The sequence below is a fragment of the Rhinoraja longicauda genome, chromosome 11 (genome assembly GCF_053455715.1).
Source record: "Rhinoraja longicauda isolate Sanriku21f chromosome 11, sRhiLon1.1, whole genome shotgun sequence".
Lineage (NCBI taxonomy): Eukaryota > Metazoa > Chordata > Chondrichthyes > Rajiformes > Arhynchobatidae > Rhinoraja > Rhinoraja longicauda.
The window spans coordinates 22,601,723-22,615,607 of record NC_135963.1 but is presented as its reverse complement, the minus strand read 5'-3'; the positions used below and the strand labels follow the sequence as shown (position 1 = coordinate 22,615,607).

The 13,885-nt window shown below is 39.6% G+C and overlaps 1 protein-coding gene across 4 annotated transcripts in view; it reads left to right on the top strand.

Moving 5' to 3' along the window:
- The window catches only part of dmap1 (DNA methyltransferase 1 associated protein 1), a 60,366-nt gene extending 53,998 nt beyond the window's left edge, over window positions 1-6,368 (top strand). For 3 of the 4 annotated variants that reach the window (XM_078407947.1, XM_078407948.1, XM_078407950.1), the window contains one exon: window positions 5,834-6,368. In XM_078407947.1, coding sequence (XP_078264073.1) covers window positions 5,834-5,893 — 60 coding nt within the window. In that variant the 3' untranslated portion in view covers window positions 5,894-6,368. Of the gene's footprint in view, window positions 1-1,859; window positions 1,971-5,833 lie in introns of those variants that run through there. The other variant, XM_078407949.1, reaches the window with a different exon arrangement.
- Window positions 6,369-13,885: the final 7,517 nt, after the last annotated feature.

Genomic DNA, 13,885 nt, shown 5'->3' with positions numbered 1-13,885 from the left:
TGGAATCTGAAAAAGTTTATGCGTTTTAATATAATATGTGAAGGCCCACAAATGCCTGTCTGCAGCATTTTAAAAAATTCTGCAATGTCGGAGCTGATCCATAACATTCAATTATTGTCCTATCTCCATGAAGATTCCTCAGCACGGAGTTCTATAATTTTAGAGCTTGTTTTATGTATTTCTAAATTGCCTGAACGCAAAAAAAACAGCTGCACAATATATGACAACACAAAGACTGCAACATCGTCTCACTGGTTGACTGATTGTCAAATTATAAATGTTCATTTGAGTCATCAAATCAAGATTACTGTCATATGCACAAGTACGGTGAGGTACGGGTACAATGAAAAGCTTGGTGACACAAAAAAACCTTAAATATATCGATTTGTAATGAAGCATTTCAGACCTTAAAAGTTTGGAATGTGTGCATCAAAAACTCCACTGCAAAATAAATGTATTGCCTTCATTAATTTAACCCCTATCAGTCCTTTTGTATTTCGAAGCATATAAAAGTTGTTTGCATTTTACCAGTTGCAATAAAAGAGATTAAATATGAATATAGAACATAGAAAAGTACAGCATAGGAACAGGTCCTTTGTCCCATAATGTTTCGATAAACTCGTACAGCAAATTAAACTAATCTCATCTTCCTGCTCATGATGCAAATCCTTCCATTCCCTACATATCTATGTGTCTATTTAAAAGCCTCTTAAATGCCACTATTGTATCTGCCTCCACCACTACCCCTGGCAGTGCATTCCAGGCACCCAACACACTCTGTAAAAAAAAAATTGCCACAAACATCTTTTAACCTTGCCACTCTCACCATAAAACTGCAGATGACTGCCTATCTCTGAACATCACTATCGGTCAAAGCCTGTCCTATGCACAGGCGCATTATATTTTTATTAATACATCACACATATACACCGGCATTTATATATATACACATACATGCACACATATATACACATACCTATTTTGAGGTATTAGTGCTCAATAGCCTGATGATTGTCAGGAAGATGCTGCTCCTGAACCTGGATGTTAGTTTTCAGGCTCCTACACCTTCTTCCCAATGACATGTGCCTTCTTGAGGCAGCGACTCGTGTAGATCCCTTCGATGGTAGCGAGGTCAGTACCTGTGATGGACTGGGCAGTGTTCACCACCACCTTTTGCAATCTTCTTCTGTCCTGGGCATTCGAGTTGTTGAACCAGTCAACCATGATGCAACCAGTCAATATGCTCTCTACTGCACACCTGTAGAAGTTCAAGAGAGTATTTGTTGACATACTGAATCTCCTTAATCTTCTCAGGAAGTAGAGGCGTTGATGGGGTTTCTTTATGATTGCATCGATGTACTGGGTCCAGGACAGATCTTCAGATATATGGTTGTCCAGGAATTTGAAGGTTTTTACTCTCCACCACCGTCGGGATAAAGACAAATTTGTGGATCCTCGTCCTTCCTCTTCCATAATTCACAATAAGTTCCTTGTCTTGCTGACGTTGAGAGCAAGGTTGTTGTTCTGGCACCATTTTGTCAATTGATCCATCTCCCTCCTAAACTCTTTGACTCATCGCCATCTCTAATTCTGCCAACAATGGGAGTGTTGTCAGTGAACTTGAAGATAGAGTTTGAACTGTGTGCGGCTACACAGTTGTGAGTGTAGAGTGAGTGGAGCAGGGGTCTGACCACGCAGTTTAGAGGAGCTTCTGTGCTGATGGTTATCAAGGAGGAAGTGTTGCTGCTAATTCATGCAGATTGTGATTTGTTGAGGAAGTTGAGGGGTATAATGTGATATTTGAATGAGTTCTATCAAGTGTTGGATTCACTAATTTCTGTTTGTGATTTGTTTTGCAGTAAAGCTTTAAGATTTTGGGAAGGATCCGAGTGAAAACCAAAAGTGAAATCTGGGTGACACATTTAGCACTAGTTTTGGCGAGTATGTGGGGAGATTGATTGCATTTTCTGCAGTAATTTGCACATAGAAAAAATGAAAATAAATTAATTTTAACATCTCAAAACACCAGACCTTTACAGATAGCATGTATGCTGGAACTCACCTGAAAGAACGCTTCCATTGCCTGACGTTCCTCTCAAATTGGGCTAACTATTCCTCATGGTTGTTTTGCAAGCAATTTTCAAAATGCCTGATCCAACTTAATTCTATCTTTGCTCCTAAATTTTGTGATTCATTCAAGACAAACAGAACAAGTGCAGAATTACTCTGCATAGTAGGAAATTTATGTTTTTGTTTCGTGGATTTTTAGTATACTGGATCGAATTTCCTTCAATTAGTGGAAAGAGATCATTAATGTTTTCTCGAAATTGGTATTTACCTTTAATAATTTGGGAACATCTTCCTGTAGTAAAGCCATATATATGATGAGAACAGTTAGAGAAACCTTGTACTTGAGTCTGATACATAGTTTATGGCTTTGGTGTATTTATAGAATATTAATGGATCCCTATCATGTTCTTTATATCAATCAGCATAAAATTGAACAGAATGTCAGTTTTGAAATGTTGGAAATGAAGATTTGCTGCGGGGCATTTTCAGTGGTGTACAAAATAGTTAAAATGTTAAATACAGCTTTGACCTTTACTGGCTGATTAAACAATGAAGATGGCATTAGATTAGAATAAGACTGAAGGTCAAACCAATTCACTGTACAACCATTTTAGAGTGCTTCAGAATTTTTTTTTTAACATTATCTCTTGTCTACCACACCACAGTTCTCCTGCCCCCCCCCCCCAAAAACATTTTTTCCCCCCAGTACTAGGAAAACATAACCTGGTTACAGTAGTCTGGTAATTCTTTAACTGTTTGAAAATTGGAAATGCTTTTGCAGATTTTGAAATCCTATATACAGTTGTAAAACTTCTTTGTATTATTCTGTTAAGTTTGGATAAATAATGGGTGGCTAAGTTGTAAGGATCTGCCAAAGGATCGGTCTTTGGATCAGTGTCTCGATCGCAATTATGGTATCTTGGTGGCAGAAATAAAGGTGACAGTAGCTGATGCAGAAAATGCCAAAAATAGTATGTATATTGAGATTGTTGCAATCAGGAATTACCCAAGTTCTTCAGACCTACCTACAGCACTAAGATCGCAGAAATTTATACTTGTAATCTGGAGCAACAGTTTGCTGAAGGAACTCAGCAGGCTGTGTGGCAATGGCACGCCGACATTATGGATTGCGGCACTTCATCAGGACTGAAAGAGTAGAGGGGATATGGCCAGTATTAAGAGGTGGGGGGGGATGGGGGGGAAACTGAGGCTAGGGCCAGCAAGCGAAAGGTGGAACTGGATGAGGAGAGGTTGACCGAAGGACTCAGATGGGGGAGCGAAAGGTGAAAATACCACCTAATAGTGCTATTTTTACCCTTGCTTCCCCCACCTGACTATCAACCCCTCCTGACATCATTTACCAGCTCTTGCTCCTACCCTACCCCTCCATTTCACCTATTAATTTTGGCTATACACTCTTTCTGTCCTGATGAAGGTTCCCAACCAGAAACACCGACTGTCCATTTACCTCTATGGATGCTGTTCGGCCCACTGAGTTTCTCCAGCAAATTGTTTGTTGCTTCTTTAATACATGTCATCTATATCCAAAATCTATTGTTTGAATTTCTCTTGTTATCTGGGTATCTGACACAGATTTGAGACAACCTTGAACAAAGTCACACAGGGTATTCTGTTGACAGCGACCAAGTTAATGATCACACATCATTCTTTGCATTAGTCTGAAGCATTTAACATAGTAGATTACAATGTATATCACTGTAAGACTGCAGTTGTCGGGCTCTATTCATTTTTTAATCCAGTCATAGTAAGGGAACCCCTGCCATTGCTTCACTTCTCTTCCTTTGCTACACTCGATTTTTTTATCAGTCTCTGGCAATTTTATCAGAAAGCAGTGTCAGATTTAGTATGTATGCGCTGGCACCCAGCAGTGCCTCATCACAGCTTGATCCCTCTGCTTCATTTGATCTGTTGCACTGCTTGAGTGGCATTCATATTTTGATGAGCAGAAAACACCTCCAATCAAATATTGGGAAGACTATTGCTGCTGTCTTCATTTCTGCTATAATTTTCTTTTTCTAGCAATTGATTATTTCCTTTCCAGGTCCATTCTGAGACTGAACTATGTTGTTTGCAGTCTCAATACCTTGTTTGATCCTGGGTGATCTCTTGACCATCTATTCTGTCCATGATTATATTTTCCAGCTTCCATCTCCTTTGCATTACCTATCTCTGCCATTGACAATTTCCAACTTGTCTCCCACTTTTCAGAGTGTAAACCAGTGACTCCCAATACTTTTTTTATCCTTGGCCGAATACTGAACAAACCTTTGGACTTACTGCTCATATTTTAAGATAAATTAATTGATAATTCTGTCACAATGAGTCTCCAAAACATTTTATTTTGGCCTTTGACTTTAATTTCTATTCCTTGGCAGCCAAAAACACGACATAAAAAAATGCCTGTCTGAGACACGCAAGTGGCAGCTTTTTTAAGAAGATAAGTTTTAAAAAATCAAAAATTCTAAATGGGAAATTGTGAGCTCTATCCTAGCTAAACTTTTTCTAAGGGGATTTACTTTTAGATTTTAGAGGTGCAGCATGGAGATGGGCCCTTCAGCCCACCGAGTCCGCACTGACCAGCGATCACTCACATACACTAACACTATCCTACACATGAGGAACAGTTTACAATTTTTGGAATGTGGGGGGAAACCAGAGCACCCAGAGAAAACCCACACGGTCACAGGGAGAACATGCAAACACCGTACAGACAGCACCTGGAGTCAGGATCGAACCCGGGTCTCTGATGCTGTAAGGTGGCAACTCTACCACTGCAACACTGTGCTGCCCAGATGTAAGAATGGAATAAGTAACATAATGAAATGTTTTAACAATGAATGTCTGTAAAAGAGCTTGAATACAAATAACTATTTGGAAATTCAATATGGTAAACTGAGGAATCTCAATGGTTTTAACAGAACTACTTGAAAGACAATGATTGAATATATACCATAGTTGATTATAAAAACTAATGTTTCTTATTCTTGAACTTGATATTCTTGGGAAACTAGTTCCTGGCTGTAAAATAATTCATTATCCTCGAAATAAAAACTTAAGGAATGATGTTAATCTCAATTCGATTAACAGATTGCGCAGTTTAGTAATCAGATATATAAATTATGTCTTTTAGTCCCAGACCCACTGTGGGTACTTAGACCAATAGTGTTGTTTGCACCCTAAAGCTTCTATTACTTTCCTTCCACTCTCTGTGAAAGTCACAAAGATGAGAAATTGTGCTATATGGCCATCTGGATCCTGCCACTTTCAAAATAATTAAATCATGCTCTATATGCTCTAGTTAGTTACCAGCATTTCCAAGTATGGAAAGGTCATGAAATCAAAACTTTCTGCAGAAAAAAAAAAAATTGAAACAGGGCAGTGTGATCTTTTTGACTGTTTAAGATGTCAGAGAATGTAATACTTCAGATGAAATTTAAACAAGCTTGTATTAACCATCAGGCATCCCGAATGAATTGACAGGTGAATTGATATCTCCTTCAATTATTATTTAAATCCACAGTCATTTTTCACCTTCAATGTTTGATTCACACTGGCAATCCAGTAAATGTGTATTTCTCAGCTTTGGAAGGAGGCATTTACCTTTCTTTGGAAATAGTGATTTATTTATTGTTTTGCTTGCCGCTCAAGCTTCCAGTTATTTTCTTTTTTTTTAAAGAGTTAATCTGGAAACATCATTGACCATGCAAGTAGTTTTCATGCATCTTGGTTCTTGTTTTCACAGAGAAAGCGAAGAGAATCTGCTTCAAGCTGTTCTTCTGTAAAGAAATTGAAGAAGCCCTGAACTTAAAGTCCAGAAAGTGGACAAAACGTGGTAATGTGGATCTTTCACTACATAACTGTTTTGCAAAAAAAGACCACCAATGCCCCAGAAAATATGGGAGCAGTGAGCTCTGTTGTTATCCGACAGCATTGGAAAGGATTGACTACTCCAATCACGACAACAGAAGGAGAGCATCCAAGCTATGTCCAGTGGAAGTTCCATCAAATAGCCCAGAACTGACTGGACTAACTTCATTATCAAGACTTTTTTTTTCCTGAACTGCATTGAAGTCCTTTCAATATTTGTACAAATGTATCCCCTCTAGAGGGTTTTATTCTTTTTGTACAGGGCAATGAAAGTAGTTTTGAGTGAAGGCCACCCACATAACCATAGTTTTGTTACAATTTCTCCTTGAAGAAAGAAACTGTACAGAATCAATTTATTAGGAAATGTTGAAATTACTTTGTAAACATCTGTTGTAGTGCAGAAATATCAGTGTAGAATAAAGAAATCTTTTTTAAATGTTGGAGTCATAAAATGATTTGAAGTTGCTGTTAGAACCTCCTGTAGGTTTGTGAATTTGTTTAGGGGTATAACATTATCGATGCCATTTACAACATGTGGACTTTACTATAGTGTAACAATTTCCATGACCCTTTTTGACAAGTGATTTTGATCACACTGTCACACTATCAATGCCAATGTTTTTCTATTTCACTCCTCGGGGTAGTTTTCAGACAGCAATGCAGTGACCAGTTTCAGACCACAAAACCTTTTTAAGTAAGTTAAAACTTTTTTGTGTTTTATCATTTGGGTTTCATGTTATCACTTAACAGATTTTATCCCACATTTTAATGCCGGTAACTGTCTGATATTTGTTAACTATTTCTAATTGTGATCCCCTTCTGTTCAACAATGTTCATTTTTTTTCTGAGTCTTCCTCTCTCAAGGTCTGGGCCAACTGTGTGTATATTATCCTTTCCCCTTGCCAAGAGCCTCCTCTGGTGGATTCTTAGAAAATTAGTACTTCCTAGTTAAGAGCGCATGCCATGCAGTGCATTTTTAGTTCCTTGGAATAAAGGAAAGTGGGAAAGGGATTTGTATGAACCAATAGTTAGGATGTAGAGAAGAAAATGCATTGATGAAGAAAATATAAAAAGAATGAAGGAGATGGAACAGGTAAGTGGAAATTATAAAAAGGTACGAGTCTCGACCCAAAACTTCACCCATTCCTTGTCTCCAAAGATGCTGCCTGTTCCACTGAGTTACTCCAGCAATTTGTGTCTATAGACGATGTATAGGTGAAAATGTACCTGGTGCAATTATGGTGTTGGTGTATTATCATAATCTGCTATATCCCCATATTGGGAAGTGTTCTGCTTTGCGCACATTGTCCTTGGTGTACAAGATTTGGTTTGATATCCAAATCGGTCATTAATGAGAGCTGGATATTTAATAATAAGACTAGACGACCCGTTGAGTCCAAACCTCTCCTGCAATGGTCTAGCACCCTCCCCATCCCTCCCCAACCCCAAAAGTGCACAGCATGATCCCAGGGTATATCCGAGCTTGTAGCGGCCGGGGAGTCTCCCCCGGGGCTGGGGGTGAGCGAGGGGGGAGAGGAAAGGGGAGAGGGAGCCACTCACCCTGGCCCCGGGCGGCCATCGCGGTAGCCAGCAGCAGGAGAGCCTCAAGTTCATCCAGCCGGCGGCCATCTTTGACCTCTGCCGGCGCGCTGCACCACGGGAGGAAGATCAGGCGCGGGGCACGCCGGGACATGCACCGATCCTCCCGGCGCTGCTGCGCAGGCGCGCCACTGCCGGGCCTGGCAACCCTCTCCCAACTGTGCATGCGTGGATACCGGGCCCAGCAACCCTCCCCCAACTGCGCAGGCGTGGCTGCCGGGCCTAGCAAGTGGGAGCGCATTTTGGGTCCCCGTTGTGACAGCGGTTGATTGAAAAAAAAAGACACACAATTTTAATATTATAAATGGGAGTTTTAGTAGTATATAGATCGATATTACAAATGGAATTATTTCCAGACTCACCCTCCCACCGAATCAGTCAGACCACCCACATCTCCCTCCCCTGCAATGCACCACAAGATCCCAGTTTATACTTAAATAACTCTTGCATTTGAATGACAACCCCAATCGGCTCCATACCCCTCCTGCATTGGTCTAGCAACCTCCCCGTCCCCCAGAATCAGTCAGACATGCCCCTCCCCTGCAATACACAGTAAGATCCCACTCAGATTATACTCAAATAACCCTTGCATTTGAACCACAACCCCAATCGGCTCAAACCCCTCCTGCATTGGTCTAGCATACTCCCCGGCCCTCTATTGCTTTTAACGTTTAGAAATGATTTTAAAAACATTTTTAAACTATTTTAAGACTTGGTTTGGATAATTAAAAATACTTGAACATTTAAAAAAAGACCTTTCCTTACTTGCCTGTCCACACAACCTTGACCCCACAATCCGTATGAAAATCAACGTGGTTGAGTAAATTTTGAGGAATCGCTGCAAGATGGCACTCCACGGGAAGACTGGCAACAATGCATTGATAAGTCCACAACAAATGAAGCACAATATCAGGGCCTCTGTTCATGACTGTGTAGAAGAGCTGAACATGCTGCTAGTTAAATTGTTAGGACGGCACAGTGGCGTGGCAGTAGAGACCTGGGTTTGATCTTAACTATGGGTGCTGTCCGTGTGCGCGGTGGCCAGTAGCAGGAGAGCGTCTGCAAGGCGCTGCCCCTTGTTCATCCTGCCGGCAGCCATCTTCTTTGACCACCTCTTTGCCGCCGCGCTGCACCATGGGAGGAAGGTCAGGCGCGGGGCATGCCAGGATGGGCGCCGATCCTCCCGGAGCTGCTGCGCAGGCGCGCCGCCACCGGGCCCGCTAACCCCCCCCCAACTGCGCAGGCGCGGCTGCTGGGCCAGGCAAGTTGGAGTGCATTTATTAAAGTTTATCAAGTGAATTATTGTTAAAATATAACGAAACTTCATACTGCACACCGCAGGCGAATGGTGAGTAAGGTGGGCCTAAAATTGTTGCGCCATTTTGCACCATTTTGGCTGTATTTCAGGAACATGCATACATACAAGATGAGAGTTTTAGTAATATAATATATATATATATATATATATATATATATATATATACATATAAGATGTCTGTACCCAAAAGTCTTTCAACCTGTCTCACCTCCCAGTCTTGATCGTCCTTTATTGGAATATCTAAAATAGTCCCATCAAAATAATTTATGTTATAGCGTAGGCTCCTCTTTGCTTTACCAATACAATCTGTGTACAGGAACGTTTTCATGGAAATGAGGCCTAAGTATATTATTCCCATGTATTATTTCTTTGAAATAACATTGTTATTTACGATAAATCACAATAAATTTGTATTAATATTTTATGTAATGTGAGATAAGACAGAACTGCATTTGATTCAGTGGGAACAATCCATAGTTCATCTAGTTTAAAAAAATTAATAACAATAATCACACATCATGGTATCATAAGTGGTTAAGTAGTTTTCTTAAGAAATTAATCAGGATAGTTTTGGGGAACATAGAAGCAATACTAAGTTATGAACAAAAATTCCAATTCGATTAGTATTGGTTAACTGTTCTTTAAATGTATACATCATGTGAACAAGGTTTCAGGCAATATCAGCAAAGTCTGGGCAGATGCACAGTTGCACAGATAGGAAAAATGATGTGTTAACCTTTTGCTTCTGGCAATCTTTATGGACACTGTTAAGATCCAGATGCAGCAGCTGCTCACATTCATGTGCAAACCTGGAGGCTTTGATTAAAAGTTAGTAATTGTGAAGCTGAGGGTAGCATTTCCAATTTTATGAAATTTGCCTAAATGTTGTTTCACTTCCAAGAAATGCGTAATATTGGTTAAGAATCTAATTAGGAATTAATCTAATTAAGTGCACAATACAGAAGAAATGGGACGGTTAATAATGGATTTGATGCAGCAAAAGGAGAGAAAAAGAAATAGCGAAGGGTTGATGATGGAGGAACAATAAGTTATGTTAAATGTGTGGTTTCCACCTTAATGAAACTAGAAACTAGCCTTCTTACTGCTATCTCTGCATTACGATGTGTGTTATTTTGAATAGTATTAATTTTAAGATTTTTTTGTTTATGCCATAATATTGCGATTGCTATCTTTTTTATGATCTTAATTCAAGTGGTTTTATAGTTAACAATCTTTGGTCAAATTTCTATAGTGTCACCATCACGTCACATAATGCCTTATTGTGATTAGTTAGAACAAATTGCAGAGGTTGGGCGAGTAGGGATGTGTTGGAAATACTTATGGAGGTTGGGAGGGAAGAAATACATTCAGTGGATAGAGGATCATATGGAGCAGTCTTAGAATTACACTGATGTGGATTTCCGTGAGTTGAGTAAAGGGAATATTGTGCTTCTCTGAATTTTGTTTTAATTTAAGTGTGTTATACTTGACAGATTTGTTTTTGCCTTCAATCTTACATTACTAATGAAGTTTTATATTCCCCATTTGTAACCGGATACTGAGATTTAGAATTATATATCCAATAAATTATTTATTTGCTGACAGAGGGAAACTTCACATCCTGCCACTAGGAGGCATTATAGCACAAGAATTTTCATATACTCTATTATAGTCGAATCTGCAATTGGGAAACAGACCGCGTGGGTTTTCTCTGAGATCTTCGGTTTCCTCCCACACTCCAGACATACAGGTTTGTAGGTTAATCGGCTTGGGTTTGTATACTTAGTATGAGTGTAAATTTTCCCTAGTGTGTGAAGGCTAGCATTAATGTGCGGGGATTGGTGGTTGGTGCGAACTCGGTGGACCGAAGGGTCTGTTTCCGCGCTGTATCTCAAAACTAAACTAATTGAGAAATGCAAAGGAACAGAGTAAAAATGTGTCTTGACTATTTCTGACTCCATCACCCATCACTCTGGGTGGAAAGAAAGATATACATAAGTTTAATTAAAGGAATGATGGTCCAGGTGAGGTTTGTGTTGTTTTATTGCGTTGAGTAGGGTCAGGTGAGAATTTAATTAGCATATAAAATTAAAAGGCTTAATGTGGGTGAATATGAAGAAAACCAGAAAGGTAAATAAAAGGGTACTAATGTTTATGGTGATGATTGAAAGAATTAGAGAGGTTCTGAGGAGGATCAAATTCTACTGAGTTCGTCGAGCCACAATACTTCTGAATGATAGAAGATATACTGAGAAACAAACCGAACCAACTAGTCCATTGGATTTAGTGTTGAGACAGCATTTCTCATTGCTTAGAAGCACAGGGCCACCCTAGTTTATTCATGAGAAATGAACAAAGAGCTAAATGAGCTTTGAGGAGAGATGCACATACTTATTAAAAATAAATAATGTGCGGAAATTGCATTTCACATTTTCAATTCTCATTTTTATAGGACTACATTTGATTGCACATCATTTAGGCACTGTCCGTTGTATTCCTTCTACTATTTGGAAGAAGACAGCAGCAGATCAATAAATGAACATCCAAGGAGTGACTTGCATTCCAGGAATGCCCATTGTGCTACAAATTGCAAATCTTGCCTTCCCCTTTTAGTTTAGAGAGACAGCATGGAAACAGGCCCTTCGGCCCACCGAATCGCACCGACCGGCAATCCCTGCACGCTAACACTATCCTACACACTAGGGACAATTTACAATTATACCAAGCCAATTAACCTACAAACATGTACTTCTTTGGAGTGTGGGAGGAAACCGGAGCACCCGGAGAAAGCCTACACAGGTCACGGGGAGAACGTACAAACTCCATACAGACAAGCACCAGGTACATGGGTCCCCGGCGCTGTAAGGCAGCAATTCTGCCATTGTGCCATCTTGCTGCCCTAAAGGTATACGGGTATCACTTGTGACTGATTCGTGAAGAGGCTAAAGTCCATCTGGACATCTGAAATTGCACAGGTTTCTTCTGGAGCTGCTTCTCCACCATTTTTTCCTCTTATTAAAAAGATCTTGTCTCCATTGGATGAGAAGATAACACAGTGTACATAATTGATCAAGCAGACAGTGAACCAATTTCCAACTGGATTGTAAGTTAAGAATGTTTACATTTTTGGTCATTATTTTCTGGCTTGACTCAGAATTCCTAAATTCAATACAGAAATTTTTACTTTTTACAGTTTTGGCTTCTTATTTGGACTTGAAACCAAAAGACGAAAACTAGAGTTAAATTATCACTGACTTTCTATGATTTTATTTTCATTATATTTTGCATGCTGTTATTATAGATTTTTTAAACAATATTTATACATTTTATCTGAAACCAGAATTTAATCTTGCATTTTTCAGTTTTCAAAACTGGTTTAATATAGTTTTGGAAGAGTTATGATGAAAGATGTGAAAGTGGAGTCCATATCAAAAACCTAGACATTGCTTTCCCATTTGGGAAGCACTGAATCAACTTGCTGGGCAGTTTACAAACACCTGAAACAATTTGAAATGTAAGGACAGCATTGTCATTTGTTGGTAGGGTAACCAATTTTTGCACTCATTATGCCTGTGATTTATTTCCTGACTAGCATGGAAATATCAGCTAATATATTCCCTGGATATAGATCAATAGGGAAAGGATGCATCAATCAACAAGGCCATAATTGTAATCCCTGTTCCCACTGAATACTTGGCTTTATTTGTTTGTAAAGCCGGTTGGCATCACTGCCCTGCTCCCAGCATGGAAGGGAATCACTTGTGCGTGATTCATGAAGAGGCTAAAGCCCATCTGGACATCGGAAACTGCGCAGGTTTGTGATTAAATGTTTTTGTTTTCATGTGTGAAGCTTCTGGAATCTGTCATTTTCAATTGTCCTTGTGCCCCACTGAGGTACAAGGACATGGAGGCTTTATTGTTATGCCGAGTGTCAGGCTGAAGCCATATATAATCTGTGTGATAATGATATTCATAAACTAGCTTCACAGCATCTGGTGAGGTCAGGTCATCATTCCTGTTGGTGACCAATCTGTACTTTGTGCTTTTTTAGCCAGGATTATTTAGAAGCATGAGCATATTGAGGATTTTAACAGTGGAATTTCATAATTGGGCAACCATTTGCATGTTCCTTTGTGGGAAAAGTTAGATCTTTATATTTGTTCATATGTATGACCCTTATCTCCATGTACAAAATCGATGCTGGGCTCAGTTCCATGGAACTTGTTGCACTGCATTGCACCCATTCTAAAGGCATTAACCTAATACCAAACTGCCAGCACTGGGTTATTTTCCTTTATAGGACATGAACATGTTGCCAAATATCTGCCAGTGGTGCCAGAATGGGTTGAAGATAGCTAAAAAAAAAACACTACCGTTGTCTCTGTCAATTAAAGAAAGGTGAACCTGGGTGAATGCACTGTCTTTTTCTCTTGATAGGGAAATCAAGAACTAGAGGGCATAGGCTTAAGTTAAAAAGGGAAAGGTTTAACAGGAACCTGAGGGACAGCCTTTTCCACACGGAGGGTGGTTGGTATATGAAACAAGCTGCCAGGAGAAGAGGTTGAGGCAGGTGCAATAACAAAATTTAAAATACATTTGGACAGGTATAAGGATAGGAAAAGTTTAGAGGGATCTGGAAACATGAGTTTAAATCCCCCATTGGGTACTGGGGGATTTCATCAGGTTCACTGATGTTCTTACTTGGTCTGGTCTGTACTTGACCCCAGCCCCTTGGCAACGTGCTTGCTTTTAAATGGCTCCTCAAGAGCAAATGATGCTCTTCACAGGCAGTTCGCAACAGACAATAAGAGCTAGACTTCCCCTAAAATATAATTTCTCCACTTAATTATCTTTATTGTGATAGAAGTTCCCCAGATAGTTGATCTCACTGTGGCTATCAACTCTGATGTACACTGGTGGAAGTCAAATTAGAAAAATAACTAATATTTTTTATTACAAGCTGTTTGCTCTCAAAAATCCCAGAGGAGAAAAAGTGTCATACATTTCACT